Source organism: Buceros rhinoceros, unplaced genomic scaffold (genome assembly GCF_000710305.1).
Source record: "Buceros rhinoceros silvestris isolate BGI_N320 unplaced genomic scaffold, ASM71030v1 scaffold9923, whole genome shotgun sequence".
NCBI lineage: Eukaryota > Metazoa > Chordata > Aves > Bucerotiformes > Bucerotidae > Buceros > Buceros rhinoceros.
In genome coordinates, this window is record NW_010403031.1 from 29,670 (window position 1) to 44,630 (window position 14,961).

The 14,961-nt window shown below is 38.1% G+C and overlaps 1 protein-coding gene across 1 annotated transcript in view; it reads right to left on the reverse strand.

Annotated features, from left to right (window-relative positions):
• Positions 1–14,961, reverse strand: part of RASA1 (RAS p21 protein activator (GTPase activating protein) 1) — a gene marked incomplete at its 5' end in the record, with an annotated part of 47,360 nt that overhangs the window by 16,272 nt on the left and 16,127 nt on the right. Inside the window, 7 exons of the mRNA XM_010132845.1 lie at positions 1,105–1,181; positions 1,464–1,621; positions 2,869–2,946; positions 6,401–6,488; positions 8,899–9,055; positions 10,228–10,348; positions 13,560–13,638. Coding sequence (XP_010131147.1) covers positions 1,105–1,181; positions 1,464–1,621; positions 2,869–2,946; positions 6,401–6,488; positions 8,899–9,055; positions 10,228–10,348; positions 13,560–13,638 — 758 coding nt within the window. The remainder of the gene's footprint in view (positions 1–1,104; positions 1,182–1,463; positions 1,622–2,868; positions 2,947–6,400; positions 6,489–8,898; positions 9,056–10,227; positions 10,349–13,559; positions 13,639–14,961) is intronic.

Here is a 14,961-nt window from a genome sequence, read left to right on the forward strand (position 1 = left end):
AAATCTCCAAAAAATAAAGAGAAAATCAAGAAATTAGGACTGAGGCCTATGGAGCAGGTCAGTAACACAACATCTGCAAATCAAAAAATACTCTGACAGGCTTTGAAACAGACAGGTCTGAGCACAATGAAAAAGAAAAGATCTTGGAACAAATTTGAAGGGGGCAGGGAGGGTGTCCTGCCCTGCAGGCAGTACAGAGGAGCAGGTGGCTGCAGTTGCTCCCAAACAAGTAGTGGGAAATAAGATGCCTTGGACAAGAGAAAGAAAACCCTAAAAATACATTGCATGGGAAGAGAAGTAAAAAATTAAAAAATATAAAAAAAGTGAAAATTTTTTCTAAGATCTCAGAATCCATGTTTGTCAAACACCGTCTTTTCCAGAAACCTGATGTATCTTACCAGCCTGCTGTCGATTTGCTGGAATGGAAACAAAACCACAGTTGAAGAAACAGCTGTCTGGGTAACGTGGAAAATAAATTCTTGGAAACTTCTATAAAAGGCAAAAGAAAATACTGATCCTTTCCCATTCAAAGAGATTCTGAGGTAACTTCAGGTTTAAGCCCAAGAGTGGTACATGGAAAGTAGACAGATGAGGTAAAATGAAAAGAAAACAAGACCAATTTTGTTCAGAGACCACCATCACTTTTTTTTTCTTTTTTTTTTTTAAATGATGAAGGTACTACACTTTTCCTCCCTTCCTCATTCTCACTGGAAACAAGGAAAAAACCTGAAAAGGAATTCCATGCAATTAGACTTCGAACCCTGTGGAACTCATCATTTTATGGAGCAGACTAATACTGACAGCTGGTCTTTCCTCTTGCTTTTTGTTTAAGAGCCATTGTGTAACAGAATGGCTGCTCTAGGGCAGAGCTAGAAAAGCCATCAGATACACAGGACTGGACTGCTATGTGTTTTGTGACTAAAAAACATTCAGGTTCTCATTGTAAAAATATTAATGGAAAGCCAGAACCAGACATACAAAACATACAAATGCAGCAGTGTGGTGAGCATAAAAACACACTTAATTCTTTTGTGACAATGTTTGACGAGTCATGAAAACCACATTGTTGCAATATATATGCATCTTTTACAGAAAAATACTTACATATATCTGGATCTTTACTTTTCTTTGTTTTGTTACTAAGAGTTATCTCAAATCTATTAATATCAGATGAAAGATCACTAGGAGAAAAGACAGAAAACTTCAATTAACACTGTACTTGGGTGGCATTTAAGCTTATTCTAAACTCATTTCGATTCTGAGTTCTCATTATCACCCAAAGACACATGAATAGAGATATTTAGGTGCCTACATAAAATTCAGCCCATGCAGAATCTGGCTGCTATATAAATACCCATAAGTATTTTTAAAAAGCAGAAGCAAAACAGCACACAGTATTAAAAACTTCAAATGCAATGCACCTTACAAGTGAAACTCAGTAATTCAAGAAGATTCAGACTTACTCAAAGACAAATTCTTCTGACCACACAGGGTTCTGTCCTTCCCTGATGTGAGTTTTTGCTACCTGGACACTGTTCAGGTAGATATTACAATATGGATTAGTAAAATGCTTTACTGGCAGTGTATGAGCTTCTTCCACATGCAGAATAAGGCTGCTGACCTAAAAAAAATCCCACAAAATTTACTTTTTATTGCTAAAATAGGAATATAAAACACATGAATGAATTAATTTTTTGTGCTCTGTGTGGAGGCTTAGTGTTAATATATGAATACTGAGTATAAACTAAAATTATCTAATAAGAACAAAGAGAAGCGATGGAACAACATTTTAAGAGGCACTGGTGACAAAATATGACTAACACAAATAACTACTGAAAACAAATCCCTGCCCCATGTTTTCAAGGCATCTTGTTTCCTTAAAATTATCTTTGAGGCATTAGGAGTTGCAAATACTAACTTTTCAATGCACAGAAAATTTTATTGAAATCAAAGACTTGCATCTGGAATAAGAGACATGAATGATTATAAAGATAATGATTTATTTGCTGCTTTCCTAACAAATTACATAAAATTTTCTTGTGCAACATATCACTTTCTATTGCTTTATGTAGATTAGCATTTTCTTCTCTTTTTGATGTAAGGAATTATTTCAGATTGTCACTCTTTTTGCTTTGCTTTTGCAGCCTGAAGCTCCCAATTTCACCTGCCGCTTCATCTGTGAATTCATCTGATTTAGTTAATTTATTCGGAAGTATCCAAACATCTTTAATGTTAAATACAGAACACTTGTGTGTCCTGAAAAACATCCTATTTTATTCAGTTCTCCACTCTCTGTTAAAACAACTACGTTTAATGCTCCTAACATTGAAAAATATCAGTGATTCTTGAAATGTTTTCCTGTTATTCTGCAATCATTTGCCATTTACAGCTATCTGTCCTCTACTTCTGAGGAAATTTGGACAAACTTTCAAGAGGCCAAGAGAAATTACGCCACAAGCATGGTTCAGCATGCTATTCTGTTACTGAAAACAAATAATATTAGTTAAATGAGTATTTTGTTTACACGTCACACAAGCCTGTCAATTTTTTTCAACTAAATTTTGAAAGCTAAGATGATACAGATGCTGACTTCTTTACACGTTTACTCAAATGTAGTAGAAAATAATACCTAGCAAAGCACGTGCAGATTGACTAAGGCCACTGGAGTTTATGTATGGAGGTTTTATAACAAAGTGTAAGTCATTCTGGTTGGTTTTTACAAGGGTACTGCATAACTCCAAAAAGGAAAGTTAGTACGTGCAGAATTTACTACTCTTGAAAAGGAAAATTCTGAGATTTGTATCATTTTGCAGTGAGGAGACAGAACACTCTTCACATGCACCATCAACCCCGTAGCATCAGGTTCACCTGACGTAGACGTTTATTTGATGTTCCCGGACTGGTTTTTCTTAAACTGCAAAACATCTGCAGAGCTTTCATCCAGTCCTAAGAGAGAAGGATGCAGAATAGTGTAATGAAACAAAATCAGACACAGCTTCTTGCAGTGGAACAGACATAGATAAAAAGAGCATATGAAGTTTTCCCTTTAGCTTGGCAAAGCCTAAGTTTTCTGTAATTTCAGAGTATGCAAGTGTGAATGTTAAAGCAAAATTCTTATCTTCACTGAGAAAAACTTAATAAAGGATTTGCAAATATGAACTATTTTCTCTTTTAGAAATATCAAGCATTACTAATGGATATACCGTGTAACCTTTACCAATTTTCCAGTCTAGTAATATTACATGAAATTACAAATAGCATATAAAAAGAAGCAAAACTAGCTTCCTTCTGAGAAATTTACCATTAACAAGCAAAACTGTTCTGACTATGCTTTCCAGCACTTCTGTATGGCAGTCATAATACTGCACATATTTCAAACAAAAACTGAAACAATATTAGCAGAGGAACACAGAGCACATACCCAGCATCCCCCACTTTCTCTGCTCACAGATGCATACAGCAGAGTGGATGGATGGATTCTGTTTTTATCAAGGAAATAAACATGTTGTCTAACAACAACCACACTGAGTGTAGGACTTCTGATTTTTTTTTTTAAACAAATTGTCCTGGTTTCAGCTAAAACTTCCTTGTTTTGGGAAATGGACAGATAGAATTATTCCATGCAGTATGATAATTCCGCATTTAATTGGTGAAGAGAGTCAGGTGAACGTAATGTTACGTCGGGAGCCTTCAAACGCAGCAGCTCGGGGGCGGATCTCTCTCTTGGCTTCCGGGCAGCGTTGCGGAGGGAGAGCTCCTGATACTCTGCTGGCAGACGGCCAGGCCTGACTAGGCCCGGCTGGGGCCGACCTGGCGAACGACCAGCCCGAGAGCTGAGGGCCTGCACCCCTGGATCGCCGAGGATCACAGACTGTGAACTATTACTGCCGTGAGTCTTGTCTGGAATCGGGTGAGATATTCGGACTCCCGGCTGTTCCGTACAGGGAGGTTTTTTTCCCTGCAGTTTTTTTTCCCTTGCCATGTGGGGTTTCTCCCCCCACCCTTCGCAACGAGAAGAATTCTGCTCCCTGCCAGAAGCAGCTGCAGAGTCTTCACTGCCCCCTTGCCGCTGGATGCCTGCCAAGAGCACCGACCTTGGACAAGACTGTTACAGAACTTCGGTTATCTGAATCCTCTCTTCTTCGTTTTTTCCCTTTCTCAGTTTGTGCATATGTAAAATAATGTATAGTTGTGTGGTTTTATTGTTTATTAAAAGTTTGTTTCAGTTTCCCGAACGCAGACCAAGGTGTGAATTTTCTTTTTTCCCCCTTAAACCCCTTCTGTCTCTAGCGAGACAAAGGGGATCATTAAGGAATTCGAGGAGTTGTTACCTCAGTCCCTCGACCCTTAACACAAATAAGCTGCTGAAAGGCACTGCCAACTCACCAAGCTACCTCTGAAATAGTCACTGCAGCATGAGAAAGCTGCTCACAGAGGAGCTTTGCAAGGGACCTTTGGAAGATGGAAGACATGTTATCGCCTAGTTCTCTAGTTTTTGTCCTCCAACCACGGAAATTTGTATAGCTCTCAAAAAGCACAAAAATCAAGGTTTTGACCAATAGCCTCTTATGGCAGATCTTTGAGATACAGACCTGCACTCCCAAAATTCTAAAATGTCATTAAAAACCCCACAACTCCATTTCAAATCTTACCCTTCACAATGTCATTGTGACATTTTAAAAATACAGGAACATGTACTGCAGCTGCTCTCAGCTAGACTCCTCTGCAAGTCAGGTTTCAGCTTTCAAAACCTTCCACAGAAGGAAAAGCTTTCAGCTGTGCAGCATGACGTTTCAGTAGCTTGTTTCCTTTTCTCAGAAGGAGTAGTAATTGAAGAAAAAAATGCCTACTAAATACTCTAACAGAAATATTTTCTGAATGTGTAGTACAGGCTACAGTACAGGCTATTCCACAGCAGGAAAAGCTTTCCCCTTAAATGCCAAAGCTTAGAGCAGTGAGAATGAACTGAGTGCCACAGTAAGCACAGTGACACCAGCATCTAAGTCTACATTTTACATTCACTTTTGTTTTGTACACACCATAAAGACCACATGCAGTCCATAGGATGACACTGCTTTGGTATTTATTTACCACGTTTTAAGAGCGCCTTAATATACAAATAAAACTATTCTTCCCTGAAGTGTTACAAAGCTGATCTTTTGAAAAAGAGAAATATCTTTAAACTTTCCTGGCCAAAAACATATTATTAAAAAAAAAAAAAACCAAACCAAGCAAACCCTGTATTCCATATAAATGCAGTGAACAGCTTGTTAAGCAGATCAAAACCAAAAGCAGATTATACCAAGTGTTCAGTGTACAAGACAGGTTGTTCTGTCTTCTACATACTCTAAAGTCTTTTAACTTCTCAAACACAAACGACATTGCAGATAAGACAAAAATGAATGTACAGTAATGAGTGTGGAAATTAATGTATATATTCTAAATTATTATATAGCGTGCTGCTTCTCAAAGACAGTACCTTAAGACATCATTCTGATGTCATCTCAGCAACTTTCACAAATTCATATTCACTGAACGGGGAAATTTGTGCTTTCCAGCATATACAGCCCAAGAAGAACACTAAATTTATACAGGCTTCATGATTTGGTGAAGTGCAGTGTATTGTGAGTACTCCAATCAGCTTTAATTCCATTCAAGTAAAATCAAATGCAGAGCTTAACTTCTGATGCAACAGGTTTTAGAGCCGAGGACTTTCAGAGCACTAAACTTAGTAATAAACAAGGTCATTGCCTCAACTTAATATACTCTCCTGCTGGTGAGTAAATTTCAGAGAATTAAGCTCCTATCCTACAATTCTTAATCAGCAATCATAATTGCTAATAACTACAGAATACCAACTAGAACAAGAAAAACTTACTTTTCTTGCTCAGATCAGCGCCCAAGGCTACAAACAACTACCAATTTATGTACAGGACAAATGCTGCAAAAAGCAGTTCTTCAATACACTTTGGTCACTGGGCACACATACATACACACGTGCATTAGCACTGTAGGTCATATCCAAAATATGCCTCTGAAAGAGAAATCCCACCTTCCATGCTCTGGTAGAGTCCTGGAGAATAAATGATTATTCTGAATTGAATTTTGTAAAACAAAACCAAAACTCTCCAGAAATGTATTCACAGAGGAAAATAATGGAAGTTCAGTCCATGGGACCCGAGTGGAACTTGTCAAAAGTAAATCCCCAAGTGCAGGTAGCGTAGGAGCTGGATTCTCATTACGAAACATTCCCCCTGCAGATATGCTACTACTCCACTGTAACACCTGCTAATATAGATGTAGCCACTATTTGTGATACTCTTTCTTCCTCTTTCAGAAAAGCAACACTGCAAGACAAAACATGACTTACAAAATCATATTTATCAACAAAAGCTCTCACCTGTGCTTGTTCCGGAGTTTCGCCTGCAAAGTAAAAGATGTAATGCTCTTCACTAAAGTGCTGAACTACTATCTGAAAACAGTTTGGCCTTAAAAATAAACAAAACAAAAAAACGTAAATTGTATTAATCTCGTAGTATTAATGGACACCTTCACTTGTTGATCTGTGCCAAAACAAAATTTACAGTGAACTAATACATTTCTGCTGTTGGTCTGTGAGGAGCATTCAACATTGCATCAATTTTTGTTTATAAACATGTAGCATCACTATGCACAGAGAACTCCAACTAGAAAATATCTCAGGTCCTTCAAAACCGCATTTTGGCTTGAATGTATTACGTCATTTTAAGAAAAGCACACTTCAGTACAGCTTCTTTGTTTCAGGATATTGAGAAACTTTTAGAATGGTCTGTACTGAGCAGGCATTTATGCTGACTTACTCTAGAGGATAAAAATACCCATCTGGTAATGGGAAAGTCTTGTCAATGGGGACTATACCTATGGGCTTTAAACACAGCAGAGGTTCAGCATTAGTTTCCAAACATTTAATCATACATTAAGGATTTGTTCTTTCAGGAGTTCAGGAAACAGTGTTAACGCAAGGAAACCTCTATTTCAATGTGTCCCATGGCTATCATGACCAATAAAATCACATACAAATCACTGAATGTACATGGCATAACCTTTAAAACCTTAAATGCAGTAATAGCACCCTTGCCATTTTGAGTACCTTCACTCATTTTCCAAAAAATTCAATTAAAAATATTTTGTTTTGTTAAAAAGAAAGTGCACACTTCACTCATGAGCTTCCACACTGCGCTCAAGGAAATTTAGCTCTCCCAAAACCAGCGTTAAATGAAGACTCCTCCTTCATTTGCAAAGGAGTTTCAGTCTTCAGTTCCCTCTCCAAGAAATGCTGACACGGCACCCTGTGGCCATGCCACAGAAGGGGGGCAGAGAGCAGGAGGGAGCAGGGTCTGGGGCTAATTAAATCATTGCCACCAGAGAACCATGCAAAGCTAGAGACCTCAGTATATTTCTGAGAAAAGGGCAGAGGCAGTTTTCACCAGCTACTCAAAATGCAGGAGGACCTCTGTCTTCACTAACAGCTTCCTCAGCTAATGCAGCCAGGCATCTCCTCCTACCCACACTTAGCACCATTTACTGCCCAACTACACTTTAACCTTCAGCAGAGAGTTTCTGTAAAAGCTGTTCAAGAGACAGTCATTGTAAACCAAGATGTTCCTTGTTTACAATATACACAAAAGCTTCCTGCATAATTGCCGGCATACATAAGGAACATTTCAGGTTTTGTTTTTTTGTTTGTTTGTTTTTTTTTTTTTTTTAATTGTTCTGGTACTCTTTATATCTATGCTCTTCATTTCAATTAGTTTAATGGATTTTTTTACAAAATTAAGATATTGTTCTGGTACTCTTTATATCTATGCTCTTCATTTCAATTAGTTTAATGGATTTTTTTACAAAATTAAGATTTAAAAAAACCCACACAGAGTTCAAGCAAAAGTACCAGTCTTCACAGCTTAGGAAATGCCACTAATTTTAAATTTTTTCACAAAAATAACTAGAATTTGACTACGTATCATTTTTTTATAAATATTAAGATCCATGGGATAACCAGAATTTCTATCTAACACTGGTAGGAGTAAGTGTACTTATTTCTTTTACATTACACTAAAATAGAGGATAGTGGAGGTGGATGGAACAAATATGTAAACTCTTTCTTGTTAATTACCAGTGATATCTGAAAGACTACTGATTCTCAGCTTCTTCACTGACAATCACATCCCCTGCAGTTGGCATATGCTGAATATACAAGTATTACAGGAAATGGGTTTTGGTGTGAAAATTGTCTCAGTATAGTAACTGTGCAAAACCAATTTCTGAGCATGCAGACTTACACGAATTAGTTTAGTACTAAGTTGGTCTAACAAAAATACTAACAAAGGTATCTGTTCTTAAATAGAAAAGCACTTAACAGATTCTGTCTAACCCAGTTTGCTTTCAAATACCTATCAAAAAAACCCATACATCTTTTGGAACTGACAGCATTTTTTATCTTGTCAATTCCAGATTCAAAAGGATTAAAATCCTCAGCTCATATTCTCTGATATCTGTAAAATCAAACATGGAACAATTAATGCACTCAACATTCAACAATGACAATGCAAAAAAGCTCTAATCACCATCACATCTGATTTCACAATAAAACTTTACTACTAAATTCTAAAATTTCTAACTAGTGTTATGTAGCTAGCAATCAAGCTGCCATGGCTAAACAAGTTATTATTCATCAGCTACATCTGTCTATGCACACCCTCACAATCTACACCAAGTACAGACCCTGGGTGTGAACCAGGAGCTGCCAGGGAAGCCAGGGCTACATGTTCATCAGCAACATACTGCCTGTGTCCTGTACGTGCCTGGAGCCAGCAGCCCACTCTTCTGCTGTGCATGCAAGAATTAAAAGCAGTGTCCTACCTGCCAAACAAACTGTCATGTACTCCATAGACAGAACACACGCTAAGGTCTATTAGTCCTTTGGGTTTTGTGGCTCGTTTTTCGCTTTCAAAATAAATAAGCTGGGCATCGTTTCCCTCTAATATAAAGTATAAGTTTTTCCATCTCTTTCCTTTACCTGTAGAAGAGTGAAGCTGAAAGTTACAACACTGTTTAAAAGAGAATGTAAATTTTGTAAATGAAGGAAACATAAGAGCGCAGTGAAGTTTTTGTCAAATTGCAAACAGAAGAAATATGCACAGGTCACCACAAGTTATGTCATCAGCATACACGCTCAATTTTGTGCAACATGTGGCTAAAACCAGACCCTCTTCGCAGATGCAGGTAGAGTTGCAAAAGGTTCTGTCAACTTTTTCACTAATTCCAGCAGGATTAAGCAATGTGTATGAGCTGCCTGGACCATAAGTTTCTGTCAGTTTTAAGACTGTATCTTCGCAGTCTGCAAATAATGATGTTGTTGATTCCATTTATTACAATTTTACCTAAGAAACAGACTCTTGAAATGAGAAAGTTCCTCCTGAACTTTGACCGATGTTTAACGGATTACGTTACAGTAACCTAAAACAGTATGGCTGAAGAATAGAAATGAGAATACATTATACACAAACTTATATCAAAACCATGCCCCAAACACAACCATATCTGCAAATTTGGCTGATTCCACTTGTTTCAGAGGAAAAGTTCTCTGAAATACAATGGATTAGGAACTTTCTGCAACTAATTAATGCATAAATCATAATACCATTTAGAAAAATCTCATATCCTTAATTTTGTACTTCGAACATAAAGCCACTGTGGGCCTCAATAAATTTAGAGTACTAGCACTGTTTTGAAAAGACAAATCTAACATCCCCCCACTGTCTGCTAAATGGAAGAGTGATTTTATTGAATTTGTTCCATAATCAGCCACGTATTGTCTCTACACCTATTCAACACTCCTCTTTGCACCTGTACAATATATCATTATCCCTTTTAGCTACAGGAAATGGAATGAAGCTGTACCAGCATTAAGTTCACGCTGAATGTTGGGAAAATGTTCTTCACTGGGAAGGTGGCTGGTCACTGGAACAGGCTCCCCAGTAAACTGACCACGGCACCAAGCTGTCAGAGTTCAAGGAGCATCTGGACAATGCTCTTAGTCATACGGTTTAGTTTTAGATAGTCCTGCGAGGAGCAGGGAGTTGGACTCAGTGATCCCTATGGGTCTCTTCCAATTTGAGATAGTCTCTGATCTTATGATCCGTATCTGCATCATTTTAGAAAAAAATTCATACAGTAAACATGACTCACTTTTTTTCAGCAGGTAACCTTTTTTGACAATGTTCTTGTAAAAAGCATCCTTTGTTTTCCGACGAATTGTGTTGTAGATTTCTTTTCCATCCACTGCATCATTAAGCACTTGTTCCTGGTGCTGGTAAACATGTAAGAAAACCGTATTTCCATCTCAGAAATCAACATTAAAAAAATTATAGGCTCTGAAGCTGCAACCAGGATCATCCGACAGAATGCTACCAACTCACTCCTATTGTTCTCTCACGCATTTTAATAAAGTAATACAATATTTCATATAATACACTTGCTAGAAATGTAATATAACTATTTCCATATTTCTAGAATTATGATAGAAGTTTTCAATACAAACCAACTGCTACAAAATAACAGTGTGTCTTTTTCATATTAAATAAAAAGCAGCATCCTTCACTGTGATTTTTGTAAAATTTATGCAACTCTTTAAAGATCTATCTAGCTTCTGTCTTCCATCAAGGCTTTTGAGACTGAATAGTCATAGACAAACTCTGAAGCAACAAGAATGGCGCAGATCACAATTAAAACCGACTCACTCAAAGTTGCACAGTCCCTCATTAATCTCATTACACCCCACTTGTCCTAACAGAGTAGAACTCAAGAGAATAAAGCAGAAACAGGAAACAGAAGAAAGATAAATTCACACAGAAAACTGTAGGATCTGGAAATGCAAGTAAAAATGAGACTGGCCAAAAGCCAAGCCAAGTGAGCTGATCAGCAGAAGTGCTTTAGCTGTAAGAAAATACAAAAAGCAAAACTCTCCAGCAGTAAGAGCAGCACTGAGATGAAAGGAGACTATATTTCTACTACATATTCTACTTTTCTTCCTGCCCACGTATCTACAAGAATTATGGTTTTGAATAACATGGCAAAAGCAAGATGAATAATATTTTGGTAATACTGCCAGGAATTAAAGGCCCTACAATGGAAGCTAGATCCAGATGTTCATGAGCTCAAGATAATCTCCATAATGTAATTATGCAAGGAACAGTGCACAGAACAGATCTAGTGGCACACTTAAGTAATTTTCATATTAGACACAGGAAGACAATCAGACTCACCCTAAAGGTACGCAAGACACTTGAAATATTTTTTGTTCCCCTCAAAAAGCATGGTAGTATGTTGGAGGGAGATAACACAAAGCTGAATACAAATTGTACCACTGACCACTAGATTTTCAAATAAGTCACAAATATATCTGAATAGTTTAAAAGAATCTGAAAACTGGTCAATGCAGAGAATATTATTAATACAGGAACAGTAATTGCATATGCAAAAAGCTAAAATGACGACAATTACTGCCACGATTCCAGAGGAATGATGGAGCATGAGGAAAGATACTAGTGAAGCCTTTCAGGGAGCAGGATTCCTACTTCCTTTTTGTCCCAACCACATTACAGAGCAGGAGTTAAGAGCAGCAAACAACTGGGAGGCTCTGATGACACAATTAGCAGTATAGTAAAGATCAGAATAACAATGTCTAAGTCTATGAGTACAACGCAAATGTGACACCTTTGATACCATTGGAATACAGAAAATGAGAAACTTGAACAGCTGAGTCATTCACAGGACTAAGCTATGATATAATGTGTCTTTGACAACACACTGGGTCTGGCAGGGATGGAGTTAACTCTCGTCACAGCAGCCCCCATGGTACTGTGTTTTGGTTTTGTGTTGGTAAAACAGCATTGTTTTGGCCTTTGCTGATCAGTGCTTGCACAGCCTCAAGAGCTTCTCCATTTCCCCACTCAGCTCTCTCCTCAGCAATGTGGCTGGGGTGGGCAAGATGCTGGGAGAGCACCAGGCCAGGACAGCTGATGTTAAGTCAAAGGGATATTACCTTCCATATAACATCATGATCAGCAATAAAACTCTGGGGGTGGGGGTGTGTGTCTCTTTCTGGGTGATCACTACTCAAAGACTGCTTTGTTTGCAGCAGGTTTAGCATCTGCATTTGCACCAGTCCCCCACCCCTTTCTGTGCTTATTAAACTGTATTTATCTCAACTCAGGATTTTTTTTTTTTTTTTTTTTTTTTTTTTTTTTTTTTTTTTTTTTTTTTTTTTTTTTGCTTTTCCCCCCATCCCACAGGAGAGAAGAGTGAGCAAACAAAGGTGTGGGTCTTTAGCTTCTTGCCATTGTCAACCCATCACAGAAAACAACATCTATTCTAGGATATTTCTGTTTGTTTCTTTTCCAGAAGAAAGGGAATTAGCCATGACATGGTACCTTAAACTGCTCTGGTCCACTACATTCAAGAAAGGTGAGCTCGCAACAGAACAGGTGGCACCAGGGCAACTACAAGAACATTATAAAGGGACAGGGCCATTTTTGGTATGCTTAGCTTAGTGAGTGTCCTGGTTTGAGCTGAAGCTTCCTTGTTTAGGGAAATGGACAAATAGAATTATTCCATGCAGTACGATAATTCCACATTTAATTGGTTAAGAGTCAGGTGAACGTAACGTTATGTTGGGAGCCTTTAAAAGCAGCAGCTCGGGGGAGTGTCTTTCTCTCGGGCTCTGGACAGCGGCACGGAGGGAGCCCTCCTGCGGCTCTGCTGGCCCGACCAGGCCCCGCTAGGCCCGACCCGGCGAACGACTGGGCCTACACCCCCAGGGGACCTGAGGATCACAGACTGTGAACCATTCCTGTCGTGAGTCTCGTCTGGAGTCGGGTGAGATATCCGGACTCCCGGCTGTTCCATACAGGGAGTTTGCGGGCAATTTCTCTCGCTACGCGAGAGCTCGCTACCCCCACCCTATCTTGCCGCGAGAAGAATTCTACTTTCTCTGCCCGAAGCAGCAGCTGCAGAGTCTTCACTGCCCCCTTGCCGCTGGATGCCTGCCCAGAGCACTGACCTTGGACAAGACTGTTACAGAACTCTGGTTATCTAAGTCCTCTCCTCTTAGGGTTTTTTTCCTTTCTCAGTTTGTACATATATGTAATAGTGTATAGTTGTGTGGTTTTATTGTTTATTAAAAGTTTGTTTCAGTTTCCCGAACGCAGACCGAGGTGTGAATTTTCTTTTTTCCCCTTAAACCCCTTCTCCCTAACATGGAACTGAGGCACAGCATAATTAAGTCATGAACCTGAGCTAGGGGCACACAGCAGAGGATAAACACCTCAGAGGACAGACAGTGCTTACCATACTCTCTGCTGAGGATAAAACAAAAGAAACACGCAAGTTGAAAGCAATAAAATTGGAGATGATGCTGTTTAACTACCATTGGTATCTCTGCTGCAGTTCAGTTCATAAATTGGTTTGATGATGATTAGGTCTGTGTGTTCAACAACAAAAGCTCAGAGAGGAAATCTTACCTGCATTGGAACAGGATCTTTAAGGTAATATCCTTCAACAATCTGTTCTTTTCTATAGTGCTCAATGATGTCAGCAATACTGTTCCAATAAGAAAAGGAAGATTCAAATGTTAAACAGGTTAGTTTACCCTCTGTTCAAGAATCTGTTTTTCCATACAATCACAGAAAACTTTCTCACAAAGTTTTAATAAAATCAAGTGTTAAACATAATCTCATTTGTAGCAATGAGAATTTACTCATATACCGAAGTCAAGAAAGTTCACAGAGCTGTATTCAGCATGTATTAATTCTAAACTCTGCAAAGTATTTTAATTAGTTGCTTAAAATGCCAGACAAGGACACTGCTTTTTCCACATTCAACCAGCACATGTGCATTACCAGCTCTCCAACCAGGCTGAAAATTGCTATTACACTGGCGATAATTCTCAAAGTCCTAGAGTAACTAGGGAAGGGGAGTGGGAGATACCACAAATACAGATCAATTTCTTTCTAGGAGGATAGGAATAGAAAACACAAAAGGTTTGTAGCAGAGCTTATACAGGTTGCAATTGGAAATTACTGAGTTATCCTGTTAAATTAAATACTCAGTTAGTAGCACTCCTCTATGGGGAAGCATTCATTCCCTCAACAGATTTAGATCACAATTGCATTTGGAAGGCTCAGCAGAGAAGTAGTGACAGATACCAGCTGAAATTAAAGGCATGTGACTTACTGATTTTTGCAGATACTGAAATTTACGCTGTAATAAACATTAATATCAACAGAAATTAATCATTTATACACAAAGTATCAACCTAAAAAAAGAACCAACTAATTTAGTAGAAAATAAAACTACACAGAGTGTGTCTTCTCACTTCACATATACTTCATTCTGTGTGCAAAGATAATCAACAAGGCATGTGGTAATAACATCTCTGACTTGGTACAATTGGATAAAGTTGTGTCCAACACAGGAAAAATTATCTGCTACTGTAAAATAATCTCAAAAACTTTTAAATAAAGCTATAGCAAGACATCTTTGTTGACTTTTCTCTCTTTGATACTAAAGCTACAAACTAGTGCGTGCTCGATAAAAATAATTAAACCTCCCACAAGTGTTTTTGCTTTTTGGGTACAGAGCATTACATGAACTTCCTCTTCAGTATTACTGAAATCAAATAATTTATTTCAATTTTCACTGAGATGCAATCTGCATACACTATTTTCTGCATAAAAATTTAAACTTTGCCAGACCACAGAAAGTAGTTATATCATATATATACAACAGTCATTAAATTCTGCATGTTGAATAGCTACTGCCAACATCTTGTAGTAAGTAAAAGGGCATATAATTTTTCTCAGTCATCAAATCAAGAATACCTTGACCATCAACGCCTCCTCTTCTTCCTTAAAAATGTCAGCA